Genomic DNA, 21106 nt, shown 5'->3' on the forward strand with positions numbered 1-21106 from the left:
GGGCGGAGGTGGTTGGAGAGGACGGGGCGGTACTCAGAGTGTGTTACAACGAATCGACTACTTTGGACTAGCGGAGGCCTGTCAGGCGAGGACCCGGCACTCAAAGTCAGAGCTGAGTCTACAACTTCACCTGAGAGGGGGCCAGGGCCGCGGCCGCTCCGAAGGCGGCTAAGCTGGCCAAAGCTTCTGCCATGGTTGCGCCCGCGGTGTTGCGGGCTCTGCGGAAGAACAAGACTCTTCGCTACGGAGTGCCCATGTTGGTGAGTGGCTGCCGCCCGAGTGGGGCGGGGTCTCCGGAAGGGGCGGGGCCTCCTTGGCTGATGGTCTTCTGCGTGCTCAGAAGAGACAAGTTAAAGATGTGAGCTTTTAGGTTTTTTTTTTTCCTAGTCTCTCCTTTCAGTTCATAAACGTGCTTGTTGTTACTCTCCTTGTTTTACAGTAAGCTTTCTTGGCGGTTAAAGGTTGAGGTGGGCAAGAGTCCCGATAATTATGTTCATTTATTGCTTCATCATTGACAAGATGATTTGCTTTAGCACAAGCCGATACCATATTAAAGAAAATAATTTATAGGCACGCATGGAGAAAGTGGCATATGTTTCCTCTGATGCTTAGATACTAGGTATTAACTCTTTTACTGACTAGCTACACAGTCTTTACCAAGGAGCACAGGCCACCTTGCCATCATCTCTCTTATAAGTTATCACTAACAGCTGACACAAAATATTCTATATTCATCTCTTACCTTTTGTGATTACTAAAAGAACTACACAGAAAATCGACTCCCAGATAAGCTTCCACAGAACCACTGCTCACACAGCACTCACTTCCTCAGTGAACAGTCAAAGCGTCCAATCAAATGACAGGAAATCAGTCAAGAAAAGCAATTTTCTTGGGAAGTTGGGAGCAAGTTTTAAATATATATGGGTATACAAAATGCTAATTTAGTGTAAGGATTTTCAAGTATGGTTATGAAATGATGTAAAGCCGTGGTGCAACGCTTTACTACAGCTCCTCATGCTGTGGTGATCCCCACCATAATATTATTTTTGTTGCTACTTCATAACTGGAACTTCACTACTGTTATGAATTATAATGTAAACATCTTCTATTTCCAATGTTCTTAAAGGGGCCACAAACTAAGGGTTGAGGACCACTTATCTAAAGGAATTAAAAGGCTGTTTGTTTCTGAGACACAGTCTGTATAACCCAGGCTAACCTTGAACTCCTTATGCAGCCCGAGTTGCCTTTGAACCAGCAGCAAGCCTAGCGCCTCGGCCTCCCCAAGTACTGGGATAGCAAACATGTGCTAACATTCCTGGCAAAGAGTATCGATAGCAGAATGACCACTATCCAGATACAGTAAAGTACATGTGCTTATGAGAATTTAAAATAATTCTTAAGATGCCAGGCAAGGTTGACAAGACAGAGTCATGGGAGCATGTGGCCCTAGGAGCCACTCACAGGAAAGACTCCTGGTAGAAAATCTGCACAGCATGCAGTAGGCCGACTGCCAGGCTGTGCACAGGAGCTAGGCAAGACCCAAGCCTCACTGTCTAACACCAGTGCCCTAGGATGGAACGAAGAGCACAGGACACAGTGAGGAGATGCCCCAGGGACTGACCTGCAACCCCACCAAGCACAGGCCTCTCCTCAGCATTCTCTTGCTACCCTGACATCAGCTAAGACACTAAACGGCCAGTGGTGCTCAAGAATAAAACTTACTTTTGATTCACAGCACCAAATCTAAAGCCGAGCCCTGACAATACCCTCTGGGGTGGGGGGGGGGGGGCACTTAAATAATGAGGCCTTCTGAGTTACTGGGCACAGGAAACAACAAACTTGTCCTCAGAGTCTCCTTTACAAAACAAAACAAACAAACAAACATCTTACAGACATGGAGTGCTCCCCTGGTAAAGTTTATCTGAAAAACTCTTGGATCTCCAGCACTTTTGGTTCCAGATTTTAGATAATTTACCAAATACCACATATTTGGGTTAAATTTATGTCTTTTTCTTCACTACTAATTTATCTTGAGAAACAGAACCAGTCATGACTAGTGAGACTGTTTCAAAACACAGAATATTAACATACTATACCTCATACTCTGACTCTAAAGTTATTTTATTCACTTTCAACTTTTTCTCCAATTCAGGATCAATCTGTAGAAAAAAAAGGGGAAAATCATACATTATTTAATTCTTTTACATTCATTTTTCACTTTAATTTTTTTTCTCATTTTTTACTTTTAAAAGACATAGGAGAGCTGAGCCTGGTGGTGCACGCCTTTAATCCCAGCACTGAGAAGGCAGAGACAGGAGGATATTGTGAGTCTGAGCCTGGTCTACATAGTGAATCCTAGGGTAGCCAGGGACACAGTGAACTCTGTCTCAAACAAACAAACAAACAAACAAGGTCATAGGAAAGATGGCTAGGACAGTTCAGCTTGGAAGCAGGAGGATCAGAAGTTGAGGTGATTCCCAGGCACAAAGCAAGTTTAAGGCCATCCTGGCTAAGGAGACCTTGTGCATGAGTTGGTGTCCTGCTGCTGTGAGGAGACCCCGTGACCACGGCAACTCTTATAAAGGAAGACATTTAATTGGAGCTGGCTCACAGTTCTGAGTTTAGTCCCTTGTCTTCATGATGTGAAACATGGTGGCACACAGGCTGACATGGTGCTGGAGAGGTAACAGAGTTCTACATCTGGATCTGCAGGCAGCAGGAAGAGAGAGCCACCTGGTTTGGGTTTATGACACCTCAAAGCCCACCCCCATGACATCTGTCCTCAACAGCGCCACACCTACCCCAACAAGGCTGTACTTCTTAAGCTTTCTAAGCAGTGCCACTCCCTGATGACTAAGCATTCAAATATATGAGCTATGGGGCCATTCTTATTTAAATTACCACACCCTGCCTCAAAAAATAGCAAACAAGAAAAGGCAAATACATATGATGGTGATTTATAACATTCAGTAATAATCTATTATAATCTTTCCAGGGTAGTATAGTGGCCTTTCTTACTGAGTTCTCACTTGCAGCGTCTTGTCCGTTATTGTCCAAAAAAAAAAAGAAAAGAAAAGAAAAAAAAAAAAGAAAAAGAAAATTCCAGATATAAGCAATTCATAAGATTTTAAATGGAATATTACACTATATTATCATTATCATGGTTGTACTTTATTATTAGTTATTTTGCTAATCTTATTGTGCCGGTTTTGAAAATTAAACTTTGTAATTTGTATATGTGTATAGGAAAAAACATAGTATATTTAGGGGTCAATATTTGCCCAGGTTTCAGGTGTCACTGGAGTTCTTTTGAAGGTAATACCCACCACATCTTCTTTTAAAAGATGAGTAATAATTTTCTAGGAAAAATAATGGTAGGTTGTGTCTAGTTGTCATTATTTAACGAATGCATCCAGGAGGAGTCTACCCCATCTCATGTAGCTATTCCTGTCCTGTGTTTCAGTTGCTGGTTGTTGGAGGTTCTTTTGGTCTTTGTGAATTTTCACAAATCCGTTATGATGCTGTGAAGATTAAGGTAAGAGTTATAATTGCTGTTTGACTTGTTTTTCGATTTAGGAGAATTATATGCTCAATTTGCTAAGTGATATTAATCTGTTTTGTTTTGCAAACGCAATAGATAGTCTGTGTAGCCTCTCTTGTTTAAAGTCCAGGAAAGTGAGTCATATGAAGCATTTTGGTAACAGTTATCTGTATTCACTAGGGAATTTGTAATATTGTTGCTTCTCTCCCCAAATATTCTCAGATGTACTTCTTTCTTGGATTTTTAAGGAACTAAAGAACATGAATCAACAATTTTGCTTCATTTCTCTAATTATAAATTGCTATTCTATTATAATGTCACTGATGTTATAAATATATTGCTATTTCTCATTAGTAACCAATGCTAAAAATAAAATATTTTTATTATAAATGAAGATGCCTATCTTTCTATAGTGTCTGCATTGTAGTAGGAGTATATAGGTGCTCTGTTTCGTGGGTGTGGCAATAAAGGCCCAGAAAGCTATACTATCCTGCATACAGTCATGCGGCTATTCCAGGACAGAGCTAGGATTCTCTCCTTCTATAATTACACTTTCAATGTCAAATTTATGCCATGTGTTACATAAGAACGCTGGTTCGTTAACTGAGAAATGTGTTGTAATTTGCGGGGAGGGAGCACATACCTGATATTTGAAGGTTTTTCTAATTAATATGCAGTGCATCATTATGTGGCGACACAAGCATTGTTCACTCTGATAACGGACCCTCTGTTGCTCCATCACATCAAGTAATATGACTAAGTGTGCAGTTAAATGCATGCATTTGTGGCTAGGACAGCCTCTGACTTGCCTGTCTGTTATGCTTTCTAACAGGATAGTGCTAGCTTAATATTTAATGTAAATATTGTTACTACTTTCAAGATCAGATAATGAAAGTAAGAATAATCATAATAGCAATGCTTATATGATCCAGACATCACTGGAAAAGAAAGCAAAATAATCCTGTTACTTTAATGACAGGTGAAAAGGACACACACACAGCCGGATTAGGGAGTTAAATAACCAGAACAGCATACTGCATAGGATGCAAAAGGAAATGGCAGTTGTGTGTATTGGATACAGGATGAGAGCACATATGAAGATTGAATCCCACATGTCCAGGATGAGACAGGCAGGTACTTACAAATCAGTCCTAAATTGGTTCATCTTAAAACTCCAATACTTAACCTCATATTGTAAATGTTGAGTTAGCTTGTGCATACCATACTAACTTATTTTACTATTCCTTCGACTGATCTATGAAACTTATTAAAATTCCATTTTTCTAATTCACGAGTGGAACTAAATGTAACCTAGTGGTGTACAAAAGGCGAATTTCTAGTACCCGGAGTGCTGTTGCCAGAAGGAAGACAGCTGGTCTTGTTCTGCTTTATCAAGGGTCATCGGGTCACATTATGCAGAGTGATAGCTCCACCAGGGGATGGAAGTCAGTGGGAGAGAGAGCACTTGCCCAACATCCAGCAAGCCCTGGGCTTGACTTCCAGCACTGGGGGAGGGAAGGAGGGGGAGAGGGAGGGGAGAGAGGAGGAGGAGGACGACGAGAGGGAGAAGGAAGAGAGGGAGAGGGAGCTTGAATCATGAAAGCAAGAAGTGTTTTCTTTAAATCTTAGGTACTCTAATGTGGAAAAAAAATGGAGTTTCAAATTGTCATTTGGATTCTTGGAGAATTTTAAGCAAAACCACAGGATACATAAAAGAAAAAGGATGATATTTTGTAAAATGTTGTTTTTTCTTCAGTTTTCTTTCTGCTTCCTACACGGGATTTTGAGATCCATAGGGTGCACTTTTAAACCATGCCTAAGTTCATGGGCTGCAAGAGCTGTAGATTGTACTGTTAAATTATGCTTAGCTGCATGTGGCGGTAAGAGCTCTAAAGTGCGCTAGTGAGCCATGCCTAAGTTCATGGGCCGCAAGAGCTGCAGAGTGGACTTTAAACTGTGTCAGTCCATGGCCTGTATGAGCTGCGGAGTGTACTGCTAATCCATGCCTAATTCTTTTTGTATGTATGTTGTTTTATCTTCTAATCACTAAATCTGTCTTTTGTTATGTAGGATTTCTTAATAAACCTGTCCTTTAACTTTGTGATTTTGTATATATTTTTCACTTCTAGTTGTTCATTCAATCTTTTATTATGTATTTCCACACTCTAGTAATTTTCCATAATGTCATATTTTCTCCATTTTTTTCTTCAGTGACTTAAACACTTTGAGAATTATATTTACTTAGAATTCCCACCTACCCTAAGGCTATAATTATCTAATTTCTTCATCTGGACTATGCCATTATATCTTTGAACGTGTCTTATCATTACCTTTAGGTAAAGGCTGATTGTTGTTTAAGGCTGACTGTAAAGCTCCTGGGTGTGTTTAGGTGTATGTTCTCCTTCAGAACAGTTGCTGTTCTTTTCTATGCAGGCAGAGTGGGGTCTAGTCCCTTAGTACTTGAGTGTGAGCTGGGTCCTGGCCTGGCTGGATTGGAGTTAGCAACAGTGCATCTCTGCCTCTTCCTTGGTCTTAAGACCTGGCCTACATGACCTTCAGTTAGTACACCAGGACAGTCATCTCCACTTTTTAGAGAGTTCCAGCTTCACTATATACTCTCGTTTTATGGAGTGTAGAATTTAGGAATTTTGGAATTTTCTTGAGAGAGATAAATCCCTGTATGTATTGTTTGCCTTCTTCTGCTTTTGTCCTTATAACCCTATGTGATGGTTTCTCTAACCCCCAGGAGCAGCATCTACCTTGTTTCCAGCCTTGGCTCCTCCTCTTTTGAAGTCACCACATAAACTGTACAAAATAGTAGGCTTCATTACGATGTTTCCATACATGTACGAAATGCGCTCTGATGGTATTTGTTCCCCCCATTACATTTTCTTATCTTCCCTTCTTGCTCCCCCTTTCTCCTCAATGCACATTTCCAATAATCCTTTTCCTTTCTTTCCCTAAATTTTTCCATACATTTCATATTATGTATCTGTACTTGTTTCAGGCTTGGCAAGTGCAGCCAAAGGGGAAAATGGGTCTCAACTCAAAGTCATAAATTCCAGGAGACCTTCTTCCTGTAGTGGGATTGTTTTTCTGTTAAACCCTAAACCAAAGACTTAATTGCGTTTTTATTTGTTTGTTTGCTTTGATGTCATTGAACATTTTAATCTCACTTTGTGTAGAAGCACGAGAGGCTAGCGTATGGAAATGTTACACAGTGGCATACGGTTTGCTGATAAGACAGACATGGCATATGACCAGTAGCACCAGTAACATTCGGGAATGTCAGGCACACATGCTGGGAGTTTTGGATCTGTTTGTCGCAGAGTAACCCTCTGTGATTTGTCTCATATGTCTCTAGCTGCACATCATTCTAATGGGACCCTGGGATTAAACCCCAGGCTTCTCGCTTTGTTCCTAGGCTCTGTTAAAGCACAGAGACTCAGCTATTCCGTTTCCATTATCTTGTTGATTTCACCAGTTACACTCCTTTGTCACCCATAGGTCGTAGGCAGGAGTTTGTGGAACCCTGCATTTCCCATAGCCAGCTCTTTATGAGGTCTGCGGAAGGTACCCTTTTGTTTTTCAGTATTTCTGTGCCACTAAACCTATATTGCTAGTGAGTAGTGTTGCCTCTGGAGGCAGAGGGCCAACTCAGCACCAACACATGTGCCTTTCACAAGTTACTTAGGCTCCTATGCCCTGCGTTCCTTAAATGTAATAATGAAGATGAAACTCATGTTTATCTTACAAGTGTTATGCACATTAAACAGTATGTGTATATATCAAATACCTGGCACACAGCAGGCCTCAGTGACTGTCAGTGCTGGAGTTATGTATTAGCTATCACTATGTAATAGCATGGTGGATAGTAGAGATGTTGACCTATGCTTTACATTAGCTGAACTGTCCTAGCCATCTTCCCTATGACCTTGTTTGTTTGTTTGTTTGTTTGTTGGAGCCAGAGTTCACTGTGTCCCTGGCTACCCTAGGATTCACTATGTAGACCAGGCTCAGACTCACAATATCCTCCTGTCTCTGCCTTCTCAGTGCTGGGATTAAAGGCGTGCACCACCAGGCTCAGCTCTCCTATGTCTTTTCAAAGTAAAAAATGAGAAAAAAAAATTAAAGTGAAAAATGAATGTAAAAGAATTAAATAATGTATGATTTTCCCCTTTTTTTTCTACAGATTGATCCTGAATTGGAGAAAAAGTTGAAAGTGAATAAAATAACTTTAGAGTCAGAGTATGAGGTATAGTATGTTAATATTCTGTGTTTTGAAACAGTCTCACTAGTCATGACTGGTTCTGTTTCTCAAGATAAATTAGTAGTGAAGAAAAAGACATAAATTTAACCCAAATATGTGGTATTTGGTAAATTATCTAAAATCTGGAACCAAAAGTGCTGGAGATCCAAGAGTTTTTCAGATAAACTTCACCAGGGGAGCACTCTATGTCTGTAAGATGTTTGTTTGCTTGTTTGTTTTGTAAAGGAGACTCTGAGGACAAGTTTGTTGTTTCCTGTGCCCAGTAACTCAGAAGGCCTCATTATTTAAGTGCCCCTCCCTCTCCCCCCCCTCCCCCAGCCCCAGAGAGTATTGTCAGGGCTCGGCTTTAGATTTGGTGCTGTGAATCAAAAGTAAGTTTTATTCTTGAGCACCACTGGCCGTTTAGTGTCTTAGCTGATGTCAGGGTAGCAAGAGAATGCTGAGGAGAGGCCTGTGCTTGGTGGGGTTGCAGGTCAGTCCCTGGGGCATCTCCTCACTGTGTCCTGTGCTCTTCGTTCCATCCTAGGGCACTGGTGTTAGACAGTGAGGCTTGGGTCTTGCCTAGCTCCTGTGCACAGCCTGGCAGTCGGCCTACTGCATGCTGTGCAGATTTTCTACCAGGAGTCTTTCCTGTGAGTGGCTCCTAGGGCCACATGCTCCCACGACTCTGTCTTGTCAACCTTGCCTTGCATCTTAAGAATTATTTTAAATTCTCATAAGCACATGTACTTTACTGTATCTGGATAGTGGTCATTCTGCTATCGATACTCTTTGCCAGGAATGTTAGCACATGTTTGCTATCCCAGTACTTGGGGAGGCCGAGGCGCTAGGCTTGCTGCTGGTTCAAAGGCAACTCGGGCTGCATAAGGAGTTCAAGGTTAGCCTGGGTTATACAGACTGTGTCTCAGAAACAAACAGCCTTTTAATTCCTTTAGATAAGTGGTCCTCAACCCTTAGTTTGTGGCCCCTTTAAGAACATTGGAAATAGAAGATGTTTACATTATAATTCATAACAGTAGTGAAGTTCCAGTTATGAAGTAGCAACAAAAATAATATTATGGTGGGGATCACCACAGCATGAGGAGCTGTAGTAAAGCGTTGCAGCATTAGGGAGGCTGAGCACCACGGCTTTACATCATTTCATAACCATACTTGAAAATCCTTACACTAAATTAGCATTTTGTATACCCATATATATTTAAAACTTGCTCCCAACTTCCCAAGAAAAATGTCTTTCTTGACTGATTTCCTGTCATTTGGTTGGTACCTTGGACTGTCCACTGAGGAAGTGAGTGCTGTGTGGGCAGTGGTTCTGTGGAAGGTTATCTGGGAGTCAATTTTCTGTGTAGTTCTTTTAGTAATCACAAAAGGTAAGAGATGAATATAGAATATTTTGTGTCAACTGTTAGTGATAACTTATAAGAGAGATGATGGCAAGGTGGCCTGTGCTCCTTGGTAAAGACTGTGTAGCTAGTCAGTAAAAGAGTTAATACCTAGTATTTAAGCATCAAAGGAAACATGCGCCACTTTCTCTATGCTTGGCTATAAATTACTCATTAATCTGATAGCCTTCCCCCCTCCTTAGTAATTTAGAAAAGAGGCAGAAAAGAGGCAGGTATATAAAAGTCACCATCAGAGAGGATAAAGGACCTTTTCTGTGCATCCCTTTTCTTTGTCTCCTCCCTGTGCTTGAGACCATTGAAGCTAAGTGTAGCTAGGATGCTTCAAAATGTAGTTGAGTAGTTTCCTTACTGATGAATGTTTTTCTCAGGTCACCTGTGGCCAATGACTTCATTCTAAAGGCCATTGTCTCTTGGGTGCAGGACAAATCGTTTTGTTCGTCCTTTTCTTTGTGAAGATGTCAGGGTCTGCACCTTAGTTTCAGCTGCTGCCCTGCAATTCACGCACTTCTTGCTTTCCCAGTCTCCTCCCTTTGTTAGTGCTCTCAGAGACAGTGTAGACTTCTCCTTTCACCAAGAGTTTATTATTATGGGCAAAGGTAGATGTGACAGCTCTCTGTAGCAAGCAACGCTCTAGCCCCAGGAAGTCCTTGAGCTTGGCTTGGAGCCTGTTAGGTTTTTCCTTACTTGCTCAGCACCTAGTGATGTATCAGTCAAAGCCACTGGGCTTTTGAACTAATGTGTTTAACTTTGTGGCTCTATAGAAAATAAAGGACTCCACTTTTGAAGACTGGAAGAATATTCGAGGTCCAAGGCCTTGGGAAGATCCTGAACTCCTCCAAGGACGAAACCCAGCAACTCTTAAGCCTAAGGCAACCTGACTGTGCTCAGTTCTTTTCAATAAAATGTTTTCAACTGGACTTGGGGGACAAGTAGAACAAAGATTCCAGACCTGTACAGACCTGGTTGTGGATGGTGTGATGGCAGAAAGCTTTGATTAAAAAGCCTAATAGAAGTCTGCATGCTCTTCAGTCTACTTGCAAATGAAAGTATCAGTGTTGAACACACACACGCGCACACGCACGCGCACGCGCGCACACACACACACACACACCTATCTACCCATAGAAATGTGACTACTGCTAGCATAATGTGCTGTGGTTTCTTCCTTCCTATTACACACTCAACTCTTTTCTACCAGCCACCAGAACATCTGCTACCCCATTTTGGTTTCTGATGTAAATCATAGGCTTGGATCCAAGTTTTCCCAACAAAATTGTGGCTTTATGTTAAGCCTATAAATAAGCAATCATAATCTAGCAATGGTCTTACCTTTCATTCCTAATACTTCATAAATCAGCCTCTGAAACCACTGAACTGTTAAGGAGATGATAGCATTTACATGATCCATATGCAGTGTGCTATGGGGAGAAGGTGGCGCGGGTTTGTTGAGGTTTTCAGACGCCCGTGCTAGGCCTTGGAGGAGTCTGGGAGCTGGTTCTGGTTTGTTAGAGCTGCTGTAGTCTGATCCCTAAGTAAAATGATAGGAAAGGCAGAGCTTTGTCTTTAAAACTACCTCTGCTTAGGCAGTCTCAATCCTTCACCCCGTGTAACCTTAATGTTGAATTCTAAATACCTGAAGTTTTAGCTCAAATATCCCCACTATAACTACTCCAAATGATGATGATGATGATGACACACCCCACTTTTCCCTCAATCAAAATTTCAATTCAGGCTAATTTTAGTAATCTTAGAATGTTATTTAATGGATAATGACAAACTGATTTCAAACTTAGTGGCTTAGTTACTTTTCTGTTGCTGTAATAAACACTATGATCAAAAGCCACTTGGAGAAGAAAGGGTTTATTTTGCTTACATTTCCAGGCAATGGTCCATCACTGACGGAAGTCAGGCAAGACCTCAAAGCAGGAGCATGCCTTCCTGGCTTGCTCCCCATACTTACTCAGCTTCCTTTCTTACACACCTAGGACTGCTCAGGGATAGCACCCTGCACCGTGGGCTAGGTTCTCCACATCAGTCATCACTGAAGAAAATTACCTTCAGACTTGCCTACATGCCAACCATATAGAGACATTTTCTTCATTATGATTCTTTCATTCCTAGTTTGTGTCTAAATGACATGAAAAGCAATCAGAATAATTTGCCCCTTGTCAACTTGACATCCCAATACCACACATATTGAGCAGTAACCATTCTTGTTTCCATGATGTCATGTTAATAGTAACGTGACAGTGTGAATCATCCCTACCTTTAAAAGCCCCACAGTCATTAAAAAATCTCAACACTTTAAATGTTCAGCGTCTTTAAAATAGCTAGTCTCTTTCAAAGATCAAAAGCTATTTGAAATTCTAAAATTTCTCTAAAATACCCCAAATCCCTTTATCTATGGGCTCCTATAAGATAAAACAAGAACAAAACTAAAGGCAAAAAATATATATATTTTTATCCTGAGAAGGAAGAACCAGGGCACGCATAGTCACAAATAAAATCAAAACCCAAATTCAACAGTGTAAAAAGTTCGGTGTTAGACATCTGGGGCCCTATCACAATCCTCTGGGCTCGGCAGGGTTGGGATAGCTAGCTTTACTTTGTGGGAACTGTCAGCTGCAAGCACATGCCGCATGTCTCGTAGCCTCAGGCCGACTCACAGTTACTGTCCTTGGCACTGCTTACTCTAAAATGCTGGGCTCTCCCATTGCAGCTGTGCTGTGCTTTCATTGGTCCTTTCTCCTGGGCTTTTTTCAAGGACTCTGGCCCTGCCACTTGGTGTCAAGCTCGGCTACTCTCCATCACCTCTTCAATCCTAGGCCTTCTTGGCAGCTCAGGCTGCACCTTCACTAAGGGCTCTTCATGCCTCCTTTAGGGACTCCAGCCCTGCCAAAGTATGCCAAGCCTCAGCTATGCTCCATGACTCCCCTTCATGCCTTCAAAACCAATATTACCTGGGTGACTATTACACTACTAAGTTCAATTGCCAGCATGAGATGGCACCTCCTTCCTGGACCATGGCTTTTGTGTGCTCGCTGAGAGGAAACACTTTTCAGACAATTTTGCCTCAGTGACATTGGTCTCTCGTTCTCTCTCTTTTTAAACATAATATTTGCATTGATTATTTAGGAATTTCACATAATGCACCCCAGTCACACACACTTCCCAGTCATCCCAGGTCCGCCACCCACCAACCTTATGAATACCTCCTCCCAAAAAAGAAGAAAAAACACAAGTCCAATTTGTGTTGCCCATATACTTGTTGGAAAATGGCCAAACTCCCAGTGGCCAGCCCCTTAAAGAAAACCAAATCCTTCCCTAGCCTCATCCCTGTCAACAGCCATCAGTTTTGAAGAGTTACACCTCAACATGCTTATGAAAAATGTAAAGAGTTCTCTGATGACTTCCTGTCTAGGCTGTTACTTTTTTGGGGGGTGATGAGGGTAGGGGTTGTCAAAGGAGCCTTCTATGACTCTCAACCATGAGCCTGCAGTGATCCATACTACTGAAAAAGAAGCTTCCTTGCTCTTTACAGACAGCTGGGGCATGGAGTATGGACTTTCTCATTGTGTCAGCTTGAGCCATGAACACCCACATGGCCCCTGGTGGCAATACAGACCATGGATGTTAGCACAGACACCGTCATAATTTTTGGCTGCAGCACAGGCCACGGACAGCAACATGACCTCTGGGGCTTGGGCCACAGACACTAATATGGTCCCTGGCAGCAGTCCAGCTTCAGGCAGGAACACAGCCATGGATTTCTTCCATGGTAAAACAAATGATGGACATCAGCATGGCCTTCTGTAGGAGCATGGACTCCAACATGGGTCCCCAAAGACAGCTTAAACCATCAGTATGGCATCAACAGGCATCAATATGGCCCTCAGCCAATGCACAGACTATGGACATCCTCATGGCCCTCAGCATTAGCATAGGCCATCAACCTGGCCTCCAGGACAACATGGGCCATGGCCACCAACATGGCCCCTCATGGCAGCATGACCCACGGACATCAGCATGGCTTCAGCTAGCAGCACAGAGCATGGACACTGGCCTGGCCTTTGGTGGTAACATAGGCCACCATGGATATAAACACAGCCCCTGGCTGCAGTATGGTCCATAGGCATCAACATTGCTTCAGGTGGCAGCACAGGCCACATACATCAATATAGCCCCTGGTGGCTGCACAGTCCAAGGATATCAACGTGGATTCAGGCAGTGGCACAGACCATGGAATGTTAGTCTCTTAACCATACTCATTCTTTATCAAATGTCCCTGCAAAGCAAAGGTTTTACCTTAGTGATTCTGCTCTCTTGCTGATTAGAGCAGACTCTTCAACTTCAGCTGACCAGTTCCAGAATCTTTTGTTTGTTTGTTTGTTTGTTTGTTTCAAGACAGGGTTTCTCTGTGTAGCCTTGGCTGTCCTAGACTCGCTTTGTAGACCAGGCTGGCCTCGAACTCACAGCGATCGCCTGCCTCTGCTTCCCGAGTGCTGAGATTAAAGGCGTGCACCACCACGCCGGCTTTAGTTCCAGAATTTTAATTCAAAATAATAAGTGGCCTTGATGGTCTTTGAGGGACTCTCAAACTTCTTGTGAAACTTCACAAACCAAACCTCTATTGTCTGCATTTCTCTCAACACTCTTACTGTCCAGGCTCCCAGAAAACAGCTAACTGAGCTTTGAACACTCAAAAGCTTTTCTTTTCTTTTCTTTTCTTTTTCCCCAAAAGCTTTTCAAGCCCAAAGTTTCAAAGTCTTTCCACAATCCTCCCAAAAATTGTGGTCAGATTTATCACAAAAATACTTCACTTCTGCTACTAATTTCTGTCTTAGTTACCTTTCTATTGCTGTGGTAAAACACTATGACCAAAAGCAACTTGATGAGAAAGGATTTCTTTCTTTCTTTCTTTAATTTTTAAAAAATTTTTGAAAGGGTTTTTATTTCCATTACACTTCTAGGCAACAGCTACCACTGAGGGAAGTCAAGGCAGGAACTGATACAGAGGTCATGGAGAAGTTCTGTTTACTGGCTTATTGACTCAGTGAGAAACTATCAAGAAAGAGAAAGACACAGACAAAGAGTTTCAACATCTTGCTGTGCATGTGTTGTTCACACAGGTGTTAGTGATAGTTTTAAAATCGTGTTGCAGTTTCTCTCTTAACTTGGCTAGCACCCAAATAATTGAGACTGGACTATTATATTTATTTGACAAGCTTTGTGGCACAAGAACTGAGCAGTGTTAATCCATTTTAACCCTCTAAGCTAGTCTGGCTTCCTCCCAGTGTAAATCTCTGAGACACTTGCTTTTATGGCTTTCTCTGCTCCAGATGCTCCCAACTGGTGTCTCCTGGACCTCTCCTCATGGCTCAATACCTATGCTCTCTTTCTCTCCTCCTCCCCTGGCTGGCAGGAAATCCAGCCCTGTTCTCTCCCCTGGTTAGTCATTGGCTGTCAAGCCTCTTTATTGGCATATCAGGGAATAACTGGGGAGCAAAGTTTAGACAAGAGATTCTCAGAACAAGGATATGGGGGGCACAGAAGTCAGCATTTGGATCTTTACCCAATAACATTATGCCTACACACAGGTACACATTTGTGTACACATATGCATATACCACAAATATGTACAACACACACAGAGTAAAAAAGGAAGATACAGCAATTTGTCGAATGGAAAATATTTGTTTAAAACGTCTTACAAAAACAGAAAAAAATTATCAATCAGAAAAGCATGAAGACCAAAATTAATTTTTTGCCAGAGACACAACACTTAGCAGTATTGCTCCGCCTACTCTTTACTACAACACTGATTTCTAAACTATACATGTGTGGAAAGTCCTTGCATTGTTATTTTTTCCCCAAGAGATTGGTAGGGAATATATCAAATAAAGACCTTTTACTTTTGAGAGCACACAGGACTATTTCAATTTGTGATGCAGCCATTGGTTGACTTCTATATTGTTTTTGGAGCGCTCTATACTAAAAATAGTCTCAACACCAAGTATCAATGTAAAAGTTACCAGGATTTCATAAGAAGCCAGGACAGTTGACACAGCACTACAGTGCCTACTCAAGAAATGCTCTTGTCAAATTTCCCCATAGAGGCCGGGCACTGGTGGCGCACGCCTTTAATCCCAGCACTCGGGAGGCAGAGGCAGGCGGCTTGCTGTGAGTTCGAGGCCAGCCTGGTCTACAAAGCGAGTCCAGGGCAGCCAAGGCTACACAGAGAGACCCTGTCTCAAAAAAAAATTTCCCCATAGCATGCATGCATCCTGTTCTGGACCACTCATGGCACCCTCTTTTGGGTATTCATTTGCTCATAAGAAGCACTCTCTCAACTCTCCCTGTATATCACGTTCACTAACGCACATATTCAGCTTGTTTCTTGGCTCCTATAAACTAGCATACCTATAGGCCAGATCTTCTGAAAACAGGCTTGCTTCTACTCCATGCCACAGTGTGGAAAATGCTATCCTACATACCGAACTCAAATAGAAAAATAGCTATCGTTGGGAAATTGAGCCATTTGCTTCCTCAGCCTTCTCATATGGAAGCAGGTTAGTAACGACAGTACCAACGTCATGTTTGAAATGAGTTTAATTATGCAAAGCTCTTAGAACAATGGCCAACACAGAGGAAACAGCTGACATCTGTCAGCTATTATTAAGACAAAACAGAGATGGCTTATTAGTACAACTGTTCTTATCTAACTACATGGTCAGGTAGCGTTTAATAACAGCGTTCAGCAGACTGTTCTACAATGTGCAATTCTATGTGGAAAATCCATCTAGATGATTTTATGTCATTTTCCCCCCCTTGACAAAGAGCAAAATTCAGTGAAAATCGAGCAAACTAGTGGACTTCAATTGCACTCTCAGATCTGTCATTTATAAACCTTACACAAATTATATAACCCCTTTGAATATGGGCTACTTCATTTGTGGGTAGGAATTTTGTGATGGTTTATGTTAGCTAATCTAGGTGTGAGGTGCAAGAGACTTGGTGAAGAGACCAGAGATAAAGAGTGAGTAGCAAGGAAGTGGTTGCTCTTACCCATTAGTACAGGAGAAACAGTCAGCTCTCAGACGCTTAATGGGCATCCCTTCAGGTAAGCAGTGTTTCTTTTCTAACTCTTTGAGTTTGTTTTCTGCCTTTTGAGCCTTTAAGCAACGTCTACACTGTTGAAAGTTCAATTAGAATGTAGAAAGTGAGTGGACAGAGTATTTTTGGAAACCGACTGGATGATGTTCATGCGCTGTCAATTAGACTGTGAGCAGGGACCAGGTTTTGAGAAGGCGCTTTAACTTTGTGGCCACTTCCAATAGAAATCACCATGTGGCAAGCTTTGAAGAGTTAACACTTTTACCACCAGAGGGCGCGTCAAGACCATGCAATACCACTGATCTCTGAAGGTGAAATTATTTGGTGAAGTCCAGGTTGAATGGTGACTGGAACCCTGATTCAACTTCTCAAACCTTAATTGCGTTGTCATTATCCCAGAGCCAAAGTGCTGAAGCAGCAGTTCTGATGCGATGTAGAAGTGTGTTAGGATAAATCAATTGCTTTTGCCTGGTCGAGTCTTTAATCAGCAACAACTGCCATTAAATGGCCCCTGAGAAGCTCAGTGAGTCTCTGATGGCCTTTACTGAGCTTGCTTGGCAGGTGTCCAGCCTGCAGGAGATTTAGTCAGGTTTGTACTAGCTATGGTGCTACGGGTGCAGAACATGACTTGATGTGCCAGGGTAGGTTGGTACCCATGGAGGCAGAGGTGCTTCCCTTCTTTGAGGAGAAGGGGAGGGGAAAACAGGAAGGAAGGGGGTGTAAAGATGGGACCTTCCTTGTTACTTAGCTTCTTTGGGTCTGTGGATTGTAGCATGATTATCCTGTACTTTATGGCTAATATCCACTTATAAATGAGTCTTTCTGGGTCTGAGTTACTTCACCCAGGATGATCCTTTCTAGTTCCATCCATTTGCCTACAAATTTCATGGTGTTCTTGTTTTTAACAGCAGAGTAGTATTCCATTGTGTAAGTGTACCACACTTTCTTTACCCAGTCTTCAGTTGAGAGACATCTGGGTTTTTTTCTAGTTTCTGGCTATTACAATTGAAGCTGCTATGACCATAGTTGAGCAAGTGTCCTTGTGGTGTGGTGGAGCATCTTTTGGGTATATGCTTAGGAGTTATATAGCTCAGTCTTGAGGTAGAAATGTCTCCAATTTTCTGAAAAACCACAAGATTGATTTCCAAAGTGGTTGTACAAGTTTTGCACTCCCACCAGCAATGGAGGAGCGTTTCTTTTGCTCCCTCTCTGCACCAGCATGTGCTGTCACTTGGCTTTTTTATATTAGCCATAGATGTAATATGGAATCTCAGAGTCATTTTGATTTGCATTTCCCTGATGTCTAAGGACATTGAGCATTTCTTTAAGTGCTTTTTAGCCACTAGAGATTCATCTGTTGAGAATTCTCCATTTTTAATTGGGTTATTGGGTTTGTTGGTGTTTAATTTCTTGAATTCTCTATATATTTTGTATATTAGCCATTTGTCAGATGTAGGGTTGGTGAAGTTATTTTCCCATTTTGTAAGCTGCAATCTTATTGGCAGAGTCCTTTGCCTTACAGAAGCTTTTCAGTTTCATAAAGTCCCATTTATTAATTATTGATCTTAGAGCCCAAGTTGTTGGTTTTCTGTTTAGGAAGATGTCTCTTCTACCAGTGCATTCAAGGCTCTTTCCCACTTTCTCTTCTATTAGATTTAGTGTATCTGGTTTTATGTTGAGGTCTCTGATCTACTTGGACGTCAGTTTTGGGCAGAGTGGTAAATATGGATCTATATTCATTTTTCTGCATGCTGACATCCAGTTAGACCAGCACTATTTGTTGAAGACACTTTCTTCCTTCCTTCCTTCCTTCCTTCCTTTTTCTTTCTTCCATTTTGTGGTTATGGCTTCTTTGTCAAAAATCAAGTCTCTGAGCCAGGCATGGTGGCACATGCCTTTAATCCCAGCACTGAGGGAGGTAGAAGCAGGCAGATCACTGTGAATTTGAGGCCAGTCTGGTATGCAAAGCAGTCCAGGACAGCCAAGGCTACACAGAGAAACTCTGTCTTGAAAAAAACAAAACAAAACAAACAAAATGAAGTTTCCGTGTGTGTGTGTGTGTGTGTGTGTGTGTGTGTGTGTGTGTGTGTGTGTGTGTGTGTGTTTTATTTCTGGGTCTTTGATTCAATTCCATTGATCTTCTTATCTGTTTTTATGCCAATACCATGTGGCTTTCATTACTACTGCTTTGTAGTACAGCTTGAAATCAGGCATGGTGATGCCTCTAGCAATTCTTTTATTGTACAGGATATTTTTTTCCCATATGAAGTTGAGAATTGCTCTTCCAAGGTCTGTAAAGAATTGTGTTGGAATTTTATGGAAATTGCATTGATAGATTTTGGTAAGGTAGCTATTTTTACTATGTTAATCCTACCAGTCCATGAGCATGGGAGATCTTTCCATCTTCTGCTATCTTCTTCAAAGTCTTGAAGTTCTTGTCATACAGTCTTTCACTTGCTTTGTTAGAGTAACACCAAGACACTTTATATTATTTGTGGCTATTGTGAAGGTTGTTCTTTCCCTAATTTCTCTCTCAGCTCATTTGTCATTTGTATAAAGGAGGGCTACTGACTTTTCTTTTAGTTAATTTTGTATCCAGTCACTTTGCTGAAGGTGTTTATCAACTGCAGGAGTTCGTTGGTAGATTTTTTGGGGGTCAGTTATGTATGCTATCATATCATCTGTGAATAGTGAGAGTTGGTCTTCTTCCTTTCTAATCTGAACCTCATTGATCTCCTTTAGCTGTCTCATTGCATTAGCTAGAACTTCAAGTACTATACTGAATAGACACAAAGGGAATGGGTAGCTGTGTCTTGTTCCTGATTTCAGTGGACTTGCTTTAAGTTCCTCTCCATTGAATGTGATGTTGACTATTGGCTTGCTGTATATTGCTTTTATTGTGTTTATGGTTGGGCCTTGTATCCCTGACCTCTTCAAGACTTTTAACCTGAAGGGGTGTTGGATTTTGTCAAAGGCTTTCTCAGTATCTAACGAGAGGATCATGTGTAGTTTTTTTTTTTTCATTCAGTTTGCTTGTATGGTGGGTGATGACATTGATGATCTTCATGCATTGAACCATCCGTGTCCCCCTGGGATGAAGCTTACTTGATCATGGTGGATGATGTTTTTGATATGTTCTTGGATTTAGTTTGTGAGTATTTTATTGCATCAGTGTTCATAAGGATAATTGATCTGAAATTCTCTTTTTTTGTTGAGTCTTTATGTTGTTTAGATATCAGGGTGACTGTGGTCTCATAGAATAAGTTTGACAATGTTCCTTCTGTTTCCATTCTGAGGAATAGTTTGAGGAGTGTTAGTATTAGCTCTTCTTTGAAAGTCTGGTAGAATTTTACACTAAAACCATTTGGCCCTGGGAATTCTTTTTATTGGAAGACTTTCAATGGCTGATTAGATTTCTTCATTATTGATTTAATTTGACAAGTGATATCTATCAAGAAAACAGTCCATTCCTTTAGATTTTCCAATTTTGTGGTGTACATGCTTTTGAAGTAAGACCTAATGACTGTTTGAATTTCCTCAGTGTCTATTATTTTAATTTCTGATTTTGTTAATTTGGGTACTCTCCCTCTGCCTTTTAGTTAGTTTTGCTAAGGGTTTGTCTATATTGCTGATTTTCTCAAAGAACCAGATGCTCTTGGTTTTGTTGATTTTTTTTTTGTATTGTTCTCTTTGTTTCCAATTTAATGATTTCAGCCCTGAGTTTGATTATTTCCTCCTGTCTACTCCTCTTTTGTGTGTTTACTTCACTTTGTTCTAGAACTTTCAAGTATGCTATTAAGCTACTAATATGAGATCTCTCCAATTTTTATTTATTAAGGCACTTAGTGCTATGAACTTTCCTCTTAGCACTGCTTTCATTATTTTGTTTTGTTTTGTTTTTTATACTTTTATTGAAGCCTACGATTTACATGTCATGCACGAAAATCCCTCTCCTCTCCCCAGTAAAATAAAACAAACAAAAAGTCTTGTCATAGAAGCTGTAGTGTATCACACAGTATAGCCTTCTGTCCACATATGTTTACTTTCAAATGTTCATTGCTACAAGTCATGGGTCTGGTTTGAGGCCTACACCATCGTTACTGGATCCTCACTGGGACTGACTGTTGTTAGATATCCTGTTGTTGCTGTGTTTCAAGGAGATTCTTAATCTTTGACTCTGCAGGTCCGGCCCCTTCATGTGTTCCAGCAGGCCATACATGGGGTAGATGTTGGGGTGAGATTCACTCAGAGCCCTGGATCAGGGCCCACTCCTTTGTCCCCAGGGCAGGGCCCGCTCTCCCACCCCCATGCCATCAGGGCCGGGCTGGCCCACCCGCTCCCACATCCCCAGGGCAGGGCCTGCTCTCCTGCTCCTGTGTCATCATTGCAGGGCCAGCTAACCCACTCCCCTGTCCTCAGGGCAGGGTCCACTCTTGGGCTCCAATGTCATCCTGGCAGGACCAGCTGTTATCATGGCAGGGCCAGCTCACCTGCTCTTATGTCCTCAGGGCAGGGCCTGCTCTCCTGCTCCTGTGTCCTCAGGGCAGGAGCAGCTCTCCAGCTCCTGCATCCTCAAGGCAGGGCCAGATCTCAGGCTGCCATGTCTCCAGGGCTGGCTCACCTGCTCCTCAGGGCTAGATCTCCTGTTCTTGTGTCCTCAGGGTCAACTCTCCTGCTTCCATGTCCTCAGGGCCAGCTCTCCTGCTCCTGTTCAGTTTGCCAGATTGTTGCTGGCCGTCAAGGCCTGGATGGCCTCCTTCTCCTGTGGGTACTGGATCT

The 21106-nt window shown here is 41.9% G+C and overlaps 1 protein-coding gene across 2 annotated transcripts; it reads left to right on the plus strand.

Moving 5' to 3' along the window:
* On the plus strand, positions 1–10229 carry COX16 (cytochrome c oxidase assembly factor COX16). 2 transcript variants are annotated; one of them, XM_084792301.1, is made up of 4 exons: positions 1–260; positions 3464–3535; positions 7734–7796; positions 9976–10229. In XM_084792301.1, exons 1-4 carry the CDS (start codon positions 192–194, stop codon positions 10090–10092), a joined length of 321 nt encoding a protein of 106 aa, XP_084648427.1. In that variant the 5' UTR covers positions 1–191; the 3' UTR covers positions 10093–10229. The 2 variants fall into 2 exon arrangements, with proteins under 2 accessions (XP_084648427.1, XP_084648428.1); XM_084792302.1 differs by lacking the exons at positions 1–260; positions 3464–3535 and adding an exon at positions 4548–4671.
* The last annotated feature ends 10877 nt before the right edge of the window (positions 10230–21106 follow it).

Source organism: Acomys minous (genome assembly GCF_964271855.1).
Source record: "Acomys minous genome assembly, chromosome: 8".
Classification (NCBI taxonomy): Eukaryota; Metazoa; Chordata; class Mammalia; order Rodentia; family Muridae; genus Acomys; species Acomys minous.

What these genes read in the sequence shown, in the direction of transcription:
- COX16 (XM_084792301.1), top strand. Translation starts at nt 192, where the DNA reads ATGGTTGCGCCCGCGGTGTTGCGGGCTCTGCGGAAGAACAAGACTCTT. An exon ending in GCTACGGAGTGCCCATGTTG is followed by an intron (nt 261 to 3,463) that starts GTGAGTGGCTGC and finishes CCTGTGTTTCAG; the next exon opens with TTGCTGGTTGTTGGAGGTTC. An exon ending in ATGATGCTGTGAAGATTAAG is followed by an intron (nt 3,536 to 7,733) that starts GTAAGAGTTATA and finishes TTTTTTCTACAG; the next exon opens with ATTGATCCTGAATTGGAGAA.